At 59.2% G+C, this 13,597-nt stretch overlaps 1 protein-coding gene across 2 annotated transcripts in view; it reads left to right on the top strand.

Annotated features, from left to right (window-relative positions):
* Nucleotides 1-13,597, top strand: part of NOTCH1 (notch receptor 1) — a gene marked incomplete at its 5' end in the record, with an annotated part of 42,305 nt that overhangs the window by 19,541 nt on the left and 9,167 nt on the right. The window contains 21 exons of one of the 2 annotated variants that reach the window (XM_083875676.1): nucleotides 2,479-2,601; nucleotides 2,840-3,073; nucleotides 3,187-3,342; nucleotides 3,432-3,617; nucleotides 4,028-4,141; nucleotides 4,786-4,899; nucleotides 5,869-6,102; nucleotides 6,443-6,553; nucleotides 7,227-7,419; nucleotides 7,654-7,799; nucleotides 8,309-8,422; nucleotides 9,360-9,479; nucleotides 9,724-9,876; nucleotides 10,292-10,520; nucleotides 10,653-10,854; nucleotides 10,944-11,097; nucleotides 11,324-11,508; nucleotides 11,693-11,825; nucleotides 12,272-12,391; nucleotides 12,492-12,604; nucleotides 13,008-13,579. In XM_083875676.1, coding sequence (XP_083731802.1) covers nucleotides 2,479-2,601; nucleotides 2,840-3,073; nucleotides 3,187-3,342; nucleotides 3,432-3,617; nucleotides 4,028-4,141; nucleotides 4,786-4,899; nucleotides 5,869-6,102; nucleotides 6,443-6,553; nucleotides 7,227-7,419; nucleotides 7,654-7,799; nucleotides 8,309-8,422; nucleotides 9,360-9,479; nucleotides 9,724-9,876; nucleotides 10,292-10,520; nucleotides 10,653-10,854; nucleotides 10,944-11,097; nucleotides 11,324-11,508; nucleotides 11,693-11,825; nucleotides 12,272-12,391; nucleotides 12,492-12,604; nucleotides 13,008-13,579 — 3,706 coding nt within the window. Of the gene's footprint in view, nucleotides 1-2,478; nucleotides 2,602-2,839; nucleotides 3,074-3,186; nucleotides 3,343-3,431; nucleotides 3,618-4,027; nucleotides 4,142-4,785; nucleotides 4,900-5,868; nucleotides 6,103-6,442; nucleotides 6,554-7,226; nucleotides 7,420-7,653; nucleotides 7,800-8,308; nucleotides 8,423-9,359; nucleotides 9,480-9,723; nucleotides 9,877-10,291; nucleotides 10,521-10,652; nucleotides 10,855-10,943; nucleotides 11,098-11,323; nucleotides 11,509-11,692; nucleotides 11,826-12,133; nucleotides 12,392-12,491; nucleotides 12,605-13,007; nucleotides 13,580-13,597 lie in introns of both variants that reach the window. The other variant, XM_083875675.1, reaches the window with a different exon arrangement.

Below are 13,597 nucleotides of genomic sequence, written 5' to 3'. Positions count from 1 at the left end.
GGTGGGGGCTGTCCTGGGAGCTCAGCACCCTGAAAATGATCTTGACACCCTGGAAAGGAGCTTGGCACCCTGCAAACCCTAGAGAAGAGCAGCAGCTGTGAAAGGGCCCCCTGACCCCTGCAAGCCCTTTCACTTCTGCCCTCAGACAGCAGGTCTGCAGTGCCATAAGGGCAGGGAGTGGAAGGGACTGAGCAGCTCCACACTCCCCCCATCCCTGGGTCGGCTGGAGAAATGAAACTGGAGTTTCAGCTCAGAGCCACGCTCAGACCAGGTTGTGTTTCTTGGAATTAGTGCTGCTTCTCACCCAAGCCAGCCACACTGGCCAGCTGTGGCAGGGGATGCACCCGCCCTGTCCCTGGGAGGGAAGCTGTGGGCAGCCCTGCACTGCCTGAGGAGTCTCTTGTGGGGTTGGTTTGATCCTCTGGTCACCCATAGCCCAGCAGTGCCCAGAGCAGGATGAGGGCTGGGTGACTTCTCTGCTCTGCACCCTGGGCAGGGCTGGGCATTGCCATGGGGAGGTCCAGCCTCCCTCCCTGTAGCTCCTGTCCCATCTCTCCTGGGGACATGGCATCAGGGTGGGGATGGGGTCTCCCAGATGGCACAGACACCCACACCCTGCTGCCAGCCCAGCCCAGCTTAGGGGAAGATAAATGATCCCTGTGAGCTGTGTGGGGGTCTTGTCTTGCTGTCTGACAGAGGTTCAGAGCTTCCATCCCCTTCCCAAAGCTTTTGGCTGCAGTACCTCAGGAATCTCATTAACCATCCAGAACAGACAGGGCCCTGCAGGATCTCCTGCCTCACTTCCAGCACAGCTCACCCAGGCTGGAGCAAAGCTCCTGTCCTTAGGGACAGGGAGGTGTGGGGCTGGCCAGACGAGCAGTGCCAGGAAGGAAGCCTTTCCTTCCAAGATGAGCTCCCGGGGGCGATGCTCCGTTGGAGCAGCTCCGAGCCCTGTCCCGCAGGGATGGGCAGGTGGAGGTGGCAGGAGGAGGAGCTGTGCTGGCCCTGCCCTGCCGTTCTGCTGACGAGGCACTTTCCCTGAGCAGTCGGGCACGGCGGGGTGAGGCAGGGCCCTGGGGGGGAGCAGGATCGGCGCTGTCACACCCAGCTGCGGCTCCAGGAGATTTGCATCCTGCAGGAGCTGCTTCACCTCCCGTGGGGTGGCACAGCCCCTGCTCCAGGGAACAGGGGGGGTCCCTCAGCACCTCCTCCATCTCACACGATGCAGGAGCTGCACCAGCAGCAGAGGCAGAGGGACAAGGGGCTGCTCCTGATGATAAGGGGGTGATTGATATGCTGGTATGTGGCACAGCAAACGTGGAACAATGTCCCCTTTTCATTCTTGGAGAGGCCTGGCTGTACCGGGTTTCTTCAAGTTAAACTAATCTTGGCTGTTTTATCGTGCCATCGCTGCAGAATGTAACCCTGAGTTTAAAGTAATTGCCGTGCTAATTACTCATTTGGATGGTTCAAAATGAGTTAATCCTGGTATCCAGGACATTGTGAGTTATTGCTGCTCAGGCTCAGCCCCACTGCTTAAAAATGAGGTGCAGATCAATGTTATCTGCTCTGGACTCCTATCAGCAGTCATAAAAAGCTGTGGCTGCTCCCCATGTGATGGGGCTGGGGAGAGGAAAACGTGGAGAGAGTGAGGAGAAAGCTCCCAGCTGGGCCAGGGTCTGGGCTCCCACAGAGGATGATGGTCCTTACCTGTGGAGGTTGACATTTTTTGCTGCCTAGGTGAGGAGCAGCCTGGTCTGGACCTGCAGAATGCCCTGGGGAGTTTGAGGCAGCTGCAGATGGACACTGGCGCTGTGGGCTGGCATTGCCATCCCAAACCCCAAGCAGGTTGGGTCAAGAGCTTTGAGGGTCCTACAGTAAATGCAGCTTTTAACACAAATGTCAATCAGAGGTGGCTTGGCAGAAGTCCTGAGCAGGGCCTGGCTGCTGTGCTCCTGCTGGAAAGGCTGGGGGTGGCAGGGTTTCCACGCCATCAGCTGGAGGTGATAACAAACCCAAGCAGGAGGTGGGCTGGGATGAGCCCAGAGCTGTGTGGGATGGTGGCTCACCCTGGCAGGGACTTGGATCCCCCTCAGGGGCAAGCACTGCTGCTGAGGCTCTTTACAAGTGAAATTAAACACTGGTGATTCAGCACTGGGTGCCACAAGCCTTCGTGGGAGCAGCCCTGCTTCGTTCTGGCTTGTGTGGAGTCAGATCCTGCAGTGCTAGGGGCAAGCGTCTGCAGAGCTGGAGGCTCTGGCAGCAGGGACACCCTGCCCTGTGCAGAGGGAGCTGCTGCCTGCCAGGCTCTGCAGAGGTGGAATGGGGATGAGGATGAAACCAGGCAGCTGCTTCAAAGGCACCTGGCACACGCTCAGCACCTGATAATAAACAACCTGCTGGTGTGTTGGTGAGGGGCAAGGTGGTGACACAGCCAGTGGGTGGGTTGGCATCACGGCAGATGTCTCCTCTGTGCAGGGTTCACGGGTCAGAACTGTGAGGAGAACATCAACGACTGTCCAGGCAACAACTGCAAGAATGGGGGCACCTGTGTGGACGGTGTCAACACCTACAACTGCCAGTGCCCACCTGAGTGGACAGGTAATGCTGGGAATGAGGGTGGCACAAGGCTGGGCTGGGAGGGCAGGTCCTGCACAATGTGGGCAGGGCTGGGAGGATGGGTCCTGCCTGGGGGGATGTTGGGCAAAGTGTGGGCAGGGCTGGACTTGAGGATGGGTCCTGCCCAGGGAGATGTTGGGCACAGTGTGGGCAGAGCTGTCCTGCTTCACATCAGGAGTGGTCAGTGCCAGCTTCATGCAGGTGCCCTGTCCCCTGGCAGGTCAGTACTGCACTGAGGATGTGGATGAGTGCCAGCTGATGCCCAACGCCTGCCAGAACGGTGGCACCTGCCACAACAACCACGGGGGCTACAACTGTGTCTGTGTGAATGGCTGGACGGGCGAGGACTGCAGCGAGAACATTGATGACTGTGCCATGGCCGCCTGTTTCCACGGGGCCACCTGCCATGACAGGGTGGCCTCCTTCTACTGCGAGTGCCCCCACGGCCGCACAGGTGAGGCCCTGTCCCACCTTGTCCCCTGCCCTGCCTGTCCCCTGGCTCCTTGCTGTGGCCTTGGTTTGTGTGCCCATCATCCTTGACGTGCAAACTTGCCTTTTGGTGCCCAGGTTTGCTGTGCCACCTGGATGATGCCTGCATCAGCAACCCCTGCAACGAGGGCTCCAACTGCGACACCAACCCTGTCAATGGCAAAGCCATCTGCACCTGTCCTTCGGGGTACATGGGGCCAGCCTGCAACCAGGATGTGGACGAGTGCTCTCTGGGTGAGCTCACAGGGGTGACAGCAGCACGGCTGGGGAAGGCTCTGGCATGGCCGGGAACAAGTTCTGAGAGCTGTGCTTGTGTTTTACAGGTGCCAACCCATGTGAGCACGCGGGGAAGTGCATCAACACCCAGGGGTCCTTCCAGTGCCAGTGTCTGCAGGGCTACTCAGGCCCTCGCTGTGAGATTGATGTCAATGAGTGCCTCTCCAACCCCTGCCAGAATGATGCCACCTGTCTGGACCAGATTGGGGAGTTCCAGTGCATCTGCATGCCCGGTGCGTGGGCAGCCCTGTGGACTCAGCCTTAGTGCTGGGGGTGGGCAGGGAAAGGGCTTTAAATGCCCCTGAGCTTCAGCAGGGTTGGGTCAACAGCTCCTCTGTGCCTGGGGACAGCATCAAAAAGAAAGAGCTCAGTAAATGTTGTGTGGTGGGAGGGACAAGAAGTGAGATTTGGGCACCATCAGTCTTACACCAAACTCCTCCTCTTGCCAACCTTGCTGACTTGGATCGAGCCAAAACCTGTTGATCCAAGGAACAGCTTGTGCACCAAATCCCACCACATGCAGAACAGCTGCTCAGCTGCCTTTTAAAGATGTGAGGACCAGGTGTGCCCGGGTGTAACGCACCTGCTGTGGGGTTGTGCCAGCCCTGTGCCATGGTGCTGACAGTGCTGGGTCTCTCGGCAGGGTACGAGGGGGTTTACTGCGAGATCAACACAGACGAGTGTGCCAGCAGCCCCTGCCTGCACAACGGCAACTGCCTGGACAAGATCAACGAGTTCCACTGCGAGTGCCCCACTGGTACGTGGCACCCCTCCCACTGCCAGCAGCCATCCCACTGCCAGCAGCCATCCCACTGCCACTGTGCTGGAAACAAAGCCAGGATCCATCCTGGCTCGAGCCAAGAATGGGCTCCTTAAATTTCATAGCCCTCCAAAATGGGGAGAGTGTAGCGAGCACCTCTTGGTGCTTTGGAAGGGGCTTCTCCAATTGGGATGAGGGGCTGAGCCCCGTGCAGGCAATGCTGCTCCAGCTCCGGCCCATGGGAGAGGGGAAGGAGGATTAAACCCCACGGCTTTGCACTTGAAAAGGCCCCTCTTTGGGAAGGAGGGCTGGGGGCTGGGGGGGGCCGCACCAGCGGCTTTGAATGCGGTGTCAAAGTCACGGGGTGGAGCAGAGAATGGGGAGACGGTTAATCTGTGAAAGGAGGTTTTGAAGTTCAGAGACTTTGCTCCTCTAGAGATGTAAATAAGATGCTCTCAATGGTGGGTCGCAGCCCCGCATTCAGGGCCCCCAGCAGCCGTCCCCATGGAAACCCGGCGCCCCAGCCGGGATGCGGGGGGCCGGCGGAGCGGGGCAGGGGGGCCGCGGGAGATGCCGGCGGCAGGGAGGGAGCCTGGCGGGTCCAGCCCTGCGCAGGGACGTGACTTCTCCCTCCTTTGCAGGCTTCAACGGGCACCTCTGCCAGTTTGACATCGACGAGTGTGCCAGCACCCCCTGCAAGAATGGGGCCAAGTGCGTGGATGGCCCCAACACCTACAGCTGCGAGTGCACTGAAGGTGAGGAGTTACTGGGGGGCTGCGGGGGTCCTGTCCCGGGATGTGCCATAAAACCACATTGACAAATCACTTATTCCCCACCTCTCTGAGCACCTGCTTGGAGACCCCCCCAAACCATCCATCAGTGGGGTCGGTCCCTGCTGATATGACTCCCTTGGGGCAGGATGTCCCTTTCCCTGGTGCTGGCAGAACAAGTTGAGCTCTGGAGCCTGCTGGCCCCGGAGCCAGGTGTGTGGGGCCTGGCACTCCTGAGGTGTGGCCCCGCAGCAGCCGTCCCACCGTGCTCCCACCCGCCAGGGCGGCAGCGAGGGGGAAGGCAGGAAGGAAGGAATAAAGCTGCCTCTATGGGGACGCAAGGTGCAGGGCCGCGGGGGCTCGCCGACCGAAACCCAAGGAGCAGTTGCACAAAATGATGACTTGAGCCCTGGTGGCAAACAGTGGCTCTTTTGTGGAGCAGCTCCCGCCAGAAATCTTCCAGCTGAATGGCCTCTAATTAGTGTCTTGCTAATGCCAAGCCCCGATGAAAAGCTGCTATGTGGGCTTGGCGGGGTCTAGTCAAAGCTGTACTTTGTCCTCGGCTCTCCACCCCCAAACCCGGCGGGGAGGGAGTGGGCCAGGAGAATAGGAGCTGCCGGGGGGGTTATTATTCGGGGGTGCTTGCGGCCGGCCCCCCTCCCCGTGCGCTCCAGGACCAGCGCGGGGCCCTGCTCCGCAGCCCGGGCGGCTTTAATGCAGGTCATTGTGCACCCCGGGACAAAACCCCCCGGGCTGGGGGCTGAGCAGCCCCACCACCAGCACATCGGGGTGCTCCCTGCCTGCACCCCACTCCTGGGTGTCCCAGAGCTTGTGGTGGGGCAGGTAAAGCTATCCCAGTGCACTGCCTCACACCTGGACAGGGTGGGAAGGAGTGTCCCCCATCCCCATCCCATGTCCCCTATCCTCACCCTGTGTCTCTCCTGCTGGTGGCAGGTTTCACGGGCGCTCACTGCGAGATCGACATCGATGAGTGTGACCCTGACCCATGCCACTACGGGACCTGCAAGGACAGCATTGCCTCCTTCACCTGCCTCTGCCAGCCCGGCTACACGGGCCACCGCTGCGACATCAACATCAACGAGTGCCAAAGCCAGCCCTGCAAAAATGGGGGGACCTGCCAGGACAGGAACAACGCCTACAACTGCATCTGCCTCAAAGGGACCACGGGTGAGCAGGAGGGAACCCCTGGGGCTCCACATGGGTCGGCAGTGCCGGTGCAGCATCCCGCTCCCATCCTCATCCCGGGGCAGGTTGGCCCTGGGCCACCACCAGCAGCCGCCCCAGTCTGGGGCATCCTGGGTGAGGACAAGTTCTCCCAGTTTGGTGCCCAGCTCTTGCAGGAACCGCCCCAGCCGGGAGCTGCCCATGGTGGAGACGCTTTGTTGTGGGGTGGTGGTGGCAGTTGGTGCCAGCGGGCTTTGTTTTACTGCTTTGACGGGGCTGGGGACCTCCTAATGACATCTCTCTCCTCCTGGGGACCCCCTAACAACCCCCCTGTCCTCCCCAGGCCCCAACTGTGAGATCAACCTGGATGACTGTGCCAGCAACCCCTGCGACTACGGCAAGTGCATCGACAAGATCAATGGCTACGAGTGCACCTGTGAGCCGGGGTACACAGGTGAGAGCAGGGCCTCACACTCTGGGGACCTGCAGCTGCTGGTGCCTCACAAAACCAGGACAAGGGTGCAATAAGGAGGGGGGATGCTGCCATCCCGCTTGTGGGAGGTTTTACACCCTCCAGCGCTCCTGCTTGTTCAGGAGGATGACCCTGGCTCAGTCCTAAATCAAAGGGGTGTCTGGTGCTGCGAATTCGACTCCTGCTGCGCCCACTCCCATGGGTATCAGGTTGCTGCCTTGTCCGACTGGTTTGTTTGATGGCTGCTGGAAATGGTGGAGGGCTTTGATGGGAGCAGCCCCCACCGCTCCCCGCTCGCACGGCCCCTTGTCCTCGGGCCCGCCTGGAGCCCACATAAAGCCTGGCTTTGTCGGCTGTGGCAGGTAGGGTTACAGCCTGAAACCTCCTCCCTTCAGTGTTCCCTCCTGGTCCAAAGCAGCCCAGGGCACAGCCTCTTCCCAGTCACATTTAATGAAGGCAGGTGGGCAATGCAGAGTGTGAAATCATCCTGCCTGCAGGGCAGCCCACTCCTCTGCAGCCAGCATGTGTGTCCCAGATCCCAGCCTCCAGCAGACATTCCCTGGGCGGCTGGAGGGGGAATGGTCTGGTGGGTGCACTCCCCACACCATGCCATCCATGCTTATGGGGTAACTGTTCCTTGCTCCCCCTTTCCCAGGGCGCATGTGCAACATCAACATTGATGAGTGTGCCAGCAACCCCTGCCACAACGGGGGCACGTGCAAGGACGGCATCAACGGCTTCACCTGCCTGTGCCCCGAGGGCTTCCACGACCCCAAGTGCCTCTCTGAAGTGAATGAGTGCAACAGCAACCCCTGCATCCATGGGAAATGCCACGATGGATTGAATGGGTAGGCTGGAGGGTGCAGGGACTGCTGGGGGGGTTCAGGGACCAAAGGGTCCACAACGAAGTCAGGGTTAGAGGAGGGTGAGTATCTGTCCCCTGAGTTGGTGCTTGTCCGTGCTCTGGGCCAATACCATGGGACATTTCCCTGAAGGGATAGGATTTGCTGGACAAATGGTGGCTGGTGCAGCCTAGAGGGCCAGGATGGAGCAGCTCTTTACGCCCCAATTTTTCCCCAAAGCTACAAGTGTGACTGTGACCCTGGCTGGAGTGGGACAAACTGTGACATTAACAACAATGAGTGTGAATCCAATCCCTGCATGAACGGTGGCACCTGCAAGGACATGACCAGTGGCTACATCTGCACCTGCAGGGAGGGCTTCAGTGGTAAGTGGGAGGTTTAGACTGGATATTCTGAAAAATTTCTTCCTGGAAATGCTGCCCAGGGAAGTGGTGGAGTCACCATGATTGGAAGTGTTCAAAAGGGGTGTGGATGCGCATCATAGTGATGCTGGGTGAATGGTTGGACTTGATGACCTTAGAGGGCTTTTCCAGCACTAACTCTGTGATTCCATTATTCTGAGGGTGCAGCCAGGGATGCTGGCATGTTTCTCCCACACCAAGGCCTGTGGGGGAGCTCTGGGTGTTCTCATGATGCTGGGTGGGCTGGAGGCTTCACTCTGAGGACAGTGGAGCCCCAGGTGTGGCTGGGAGCTGTGACAGTGAAGCCATCCTGGAGACCTTCAGCAGAGTTCAGGGCTGGAGCTGAGTACAGGAGGCTTTCCCAGGGCAATGAGTGTGCTGTTGTCATTGTCACCATGTCCCCACTGTACCCTCAGCCCCCTGACACCAGCACACCTCCATCACATCCACCTCTATCTATTTTCCTTACACAGGCCCCAACTGCCAGACCAATATCAACGAATGTGCTTCCAACCCCTGTCTGAACCAGGGCACGTGCATTGATGATGTTGCTGGCTACACCTGCAACTGCCTCCTGCCCTACACAGGTGAGGGGAGCACCATGTGTCCCACCACTCTGGGGACTTTTTCTGCTTCATGTGTGACACTAAACTAGTCCCCAGCACATGCAGTGAGCTGACACTGAGCATGAGGGCTTCTCTCACTCTGCCTGCTGCCCACAGCCACAGCTCCACCTCTTCATGGCGCAGCTGGAGGAAACTGGCAGGAGCTTTGAGAAGCTGCCAGCCACATCTTCCTACTCCTCCTCCTCCTCCTCCTCCTCCTGGAGGGCACCAGGGCGGCGGCTCAGGGGGCAGCAGCACCCAGGGGCCACCCCACTCACACCCCACTGCTCCCCAGCCATGATGCCCGTGCTGGAAGAGGCGATCCGAGGCCGAGGGGCCGGGGGATTCTGCTGAGCCAATTCCTGTTTGCCGGCCCTGCGCTTCCGCTCGCGCAGCCCGGCACAATTGCAGGAAGCCATGAGCTGTTTCCTGCCCTCGCCAGTGGCCATAGAAACCCCTGGGGGGGGGGGGGGGGCACGGGGATTGGGCAGGCAGGGAGGGGAAGGCTCTGGAAAATAGCAAAGGCCAGTTCAGGAGATATTGGCTGACAGGGAAGATAAGGGTTCAGAGGGAACGTGTCCCTTGGCTGGACGTAAACAGGAAAAGCAGCAGAGAGGGAAGGGGGGAGGGAGTGCAAGGGGGAAAAGACACCCCGAGCAGCACTTCCCTGCCAAAGGAAGTGTGCAGTGCTTTCATGCAGCCCAGATAGGGCTCAAAAGTTTGTCTGGGTTCAGGTGTTCATTGCGGGGTTGGGTGACCCACAATGGAAGAGACAGCCCCAGCTGGGCTGCTCTGGGGTGCTGGGGGAGTCCAGAGCCTTCTCCAGACTGGCAGCAGCCCAGGGCAGGGGACAGGGATAGCAGGGTCTTGGGCCACCTGTCATTTTGGAGGGTGTTAATGGGTGCTTGTGCCTGTGCAGGAGCCACCTGTGAGGATGTGCTGGCCCCCTGTGCTGGCAGCCCCTGCAAGAATGGTGGCGAGTGCCAGGAGTCAGAGGACTACAAGAGCTTCTCCTGCAGTTGCCCCCCTGGCTGGCAAGGTATGGCCATGGCCCTTTTAGGGGTCAGAACCTTTCCCTCAGGGATGGAAGGGCAGAGGGGAGGAAGCCAGGCCTTGGGGAGGGTGCTGACGTGCCCCATGGCTGAGCTGGGTGGATGGGACACAACCAATTGCATCCTTTGGCTTCTGCCCTGGTGTGAATGGTGCCCAAGATGTCATTGTCACCCCTGGGGCTTTCACCAGCACCCCCAGCCCACACAGTCCCTGTCCTGCTCTGTCCTCAGGTCAGACCTGTGAGATTGACATCAATGAGTGTGTGAAGAGCCCCTGCAGGAATGGGGCCACGTGCCAGAACACCAACGGGAGCTACCGCTGCGCCTGCCGGACCGGCTTCTCCGGCCGCAACTGCGACACCGACATCGACGACTGCAAGCCCAGTAAGAGCAGGGGCTGCCCAGACTGCACCCAGCCCAGCCCTGAGCCTCATCACCCTTCCTGGGACTGGGATTCTCCTCCCCATGCATGGACCAGCCCTGGCTGTCACTGTGGCCTGGGCTGTCCTGTGAGCCCTGTTTAGCTTTTGGGCCACCTCACACATGTCCCTGTTGAGCTGTGTCAGTCCAAGATGGGAGCAGGAGGAAGGAGGCTGGGGGACTATGTGTGCTAAGGGTTCTCCTGGTGCCCAGTCTCCTGGCGGGGCTGGTCTGGCTTTTGCCCAGTCCATGGGCTCAGTCCTGCTCCTCCATGTGGCCAGGAAATGTATATGGGGACAGTGCTGTGCAGCTCCCAGGCTGGGCTGCTGTACCACAGCTGGACCCATCACACCTTCACATGAACGTCCCTCCTCTCCAGATCCCTGCCACAATGGTGGCTCCTGCTCTGATGGCATTGGCACATTCTTCTGCGAGTGCCTGGCTGGTTTCCGTGGGCCCAAGTGCGAGGAGGACATCAATGAGTGTGCCAGCAACCCCTGCAAGAATGGGGCCAACTGCACTGACTGTGTCAACAGCTACACCTGCACCTGCCCCTCCGGCTTCAGCGGCATCCACTGCGAGAACAACACCCCTGACTGCACGGAGAGGTACAGTCCTGCCAGCAGGGACAAGGGGCTGAGGTCTCTGTGCCACCCTATAGCCCTGGGTTGGTGTGTGGGGCCTTTGGCATGGGGCACAACCAGCGGTGACTCACTGGGGTGTGATATCTGTGTCCTCAGCTCCTGTTTCAACGGTGGGACATGTGTGGATGGCATCAACACCTTCACCTGTGTGTGCCTGCCCGGCTTCACGGGCAGCTACTGTGAGCACAACATCAATGAGTGTGACTCCAAGCCGTGCCTGAATGGGGGCACGTGTCAGGACAGCTATGGGACATACAAGTGCACCTGTCCCCAGGGATACACCGGCCTCAACTGCCAGGTACGGGAAGCTTGGGTGGACACTGCTGTGGGGATCTGGAGGTCACTGTGCTCCTGCAGGAACCCTCATCTCTTGCTCTGCTCCCTCAGAACCTGGTGCGTTGGTGTGACTCCTCTCCCTGCAAGAATGGAGGCAAGTGCTGGCAGACCAGCAACCTGTACCACTGCGAGTGCAACAGCGGCTGGACGGGGCTCTACTGCGATGTCCCCAGTGTGTCCTGTGAGGTGGCTGCTAAGCAGCAAGGTAAGGCCTTTTCACATGTACAGGGCCAGGCTGGGGTCCCCATGTGTCCCCTGTGCTGGGCAGTTTTATTGCTGGTGATCTTTGGCATAGAATGATCTTGAGGATTGTTCTAGCAATGCACCCCCAAGGCTGTGATTCCCTGTGGGATGTGTGGTGGCCAGGACATGGCCCTGTGGTGTGTGGGTATCACCGGAGTCCCTGCATCTCACTCTGCTCTCCTTGACAGGTATCGATGTAGCACATCTCTGCAGGAACTCAGGGCTCTGTGTTGACACTGGCAACACTCATTTCTGCCGCTGCCAAGCCGGCTACACCGGCAGCTACTGTGAGGAGCAGGTGGATGAATGCTCCCCCAACCCTTGCCAGAATGGAGCCACCTGCACAGACTACCTGGGAGGCTACTCCTGCGAGGTGAGTGCCTGGGGGGCAGGAATTCCCAGAGAAAAAGCCTCTGTTACTGCCTTTCTGCTGCCCAAGATGCTGCCCTTGCAGGATGCCCCTTTACCAAGATGGAGACTGGGTGCTGGCTGTGCTCCTAAAGGCATGTGGGAATGGAAAGAACCTGTCTGATAGCTCCCCTCTTTCCTCCTTGCAGTGTGTGGCTGGTTATCATGGAGTTAACTGCTCAGAGGAGATCAATGAGTGCTTGTCCCACCCATGCCAGAATGGAGGAACCTGCATCGATCTCATCAATACCTACAAATGCTCCTGCCCCAGAGGAACTCAAGGTAAATTAATTCCCCAGGCTGGGGCATTAGTGGGCTGAGTGCAGATATCCTTGGATTCTGCTCATTAGCTGCTCATGCTGGCAGCAGCAAACGCAGCGGGCGAGGTTTGTGTTTGCTTGTGGGCTTAGCCATCAAGGCCATGCGGCCTTGGCCACGTGGTGCCACGTCCCTCCTGCCCGAGAGGTGGCTCAGGCTGCCACTGACGTGGTCAGGCTCAGCCCCTTGGCAGGGAAGGCTCACACAGGGGAGCAGCGGGCCCCCCGATACTGTTTGATGAGCTGTGTGGGTTGTTCCCCCCTCTCTCTTAGGGGTGCACTGTGAGATCAATGTGGATGACTGCAGCCCTTTCTTTGATCCTGTCACCCTGGGGCCCAAGTGCTTTAACAATGGCAAGTGCAAGGATCGGGTAGGTGGCTACAGCTGCATCTGCCCCCCTGGCTTTGTAGGGGAGCGCTGCGAGGGAGATGTCAACGAGTGCCTGTCCAACCCCTGCGACGCCCGCGGCACCCAGAACTGCGTGCAGCGGGTCAACGACTACAAATGCGAGTGCCGACCTGGCTATGCAGGTGAGCACTGCGTCCCCTGCAGCTCCCAGGGTCCAGCCTGCAGCCCCCAGACATCCCTGCATGTCTTCCTCTGCTCCTCACACGCTCCTCTCCCTCGCAGGCCGTCGCTGTGACACTGTGGTGGATGGCTGCAAAGGCAAACCCTGCAGGAATGGGGGAACCTGTGCTGTTGCCAGCAACACTGGCCGTGGCTTCATCTGCAAGTGCCCCCCGGTAGGTGCCTGCCCCTCTCCAGCTCTGAGCAAGGAATGTTGCATGGGCAAGAGGCCAGTGTAGCTCCTAAGGCTTCCCAGCTGGGATAGGCATGAACAGGAGAATGCTTTGCTGTGGGGGCATCCATAAATGTTCACCCTCCATGCTTGCAAGGATGCTGGAATAGAGTTAAGGAGAAGCTGGCTCAGGCCTGAAGGTAGAACAGGCTCAAAGTGGGACAGGCAGCTGTGGAGAAGAGCTCCCTTCACTTTGAGGAAGTGCTCTAACAACCTTCACATTCAAGATTATTCTTGCCCATCACCAGTTTTAGAGGGCGAGTTTTAGTTTCCCAGAAGACAGCTCTGTTAATGCTACTTGTAGGACAGCATCAGTGGCTCTGACTCCCTCCTTGTGCCTTCCCCAGGGATTCGTGGGTGCCACCTGTGAGAACGACTCCCGCACCTGTGGGAACCTGCACTGCCTGAACGGTGGCACCTGCATCTCCATCCACAAGAGCTCCAAGTGCATGTGCACGCCGGCCTTCACGGGCCCCGAGTGCCAGTACCCGGCCAGCAGCCCCTGCACCTCCAACCCCTGCTACAACGGGGGCACCTGCGAGTTCTTCAGCGATGCCTCCCCCTACTACCGCTGCAACTGCCCCGCCAACTTCAATGGCCTCAACTGCCACATCCTCGACTTCGACTTCCAGGGCGGCATCGGGCAGGACATCATCCCCCCCAAAATCGAGGAGAAGTGCGAGATCGCCGTGTGCGCGGGCTACGCTGGCAACAAGATCTGTGATGGGAAATGCAACAATCACGCCTGTGGCTGGGATGGGGGCGACTGCTCCCTCAATTTTAACGACCCCTGGAAGAACTGCTCCCAGTCTCTGCAGTGCTGGAAGTATTTCAACGATGGCAAGTGTGACTCTCAGTGCAATAACGCTGGCTGCCTCTACGATGGGTTTGACTGCCAGAAATACGAGGGGCAGTGCAAGTAAGTGGTTTCTTAAAA

Source organism: Zosterops lateralis, assembly GCF_965231275.1.
Source record: "Zosterops lateralis genome assembly, chromosome: 20".
In the NCBI taxonomy this organism is placed as follows: domain Eukaryota; kingdom Metazoa; phylum Chordata; class Aves; order Passeriformes; family Zosteropidae; genus Zosterops; species Zosterops lateralis.
Note: the sequence above shows the minus strand (reverse complement) of the source record. Positions and strands in the feature narration are given on the sequence as shown.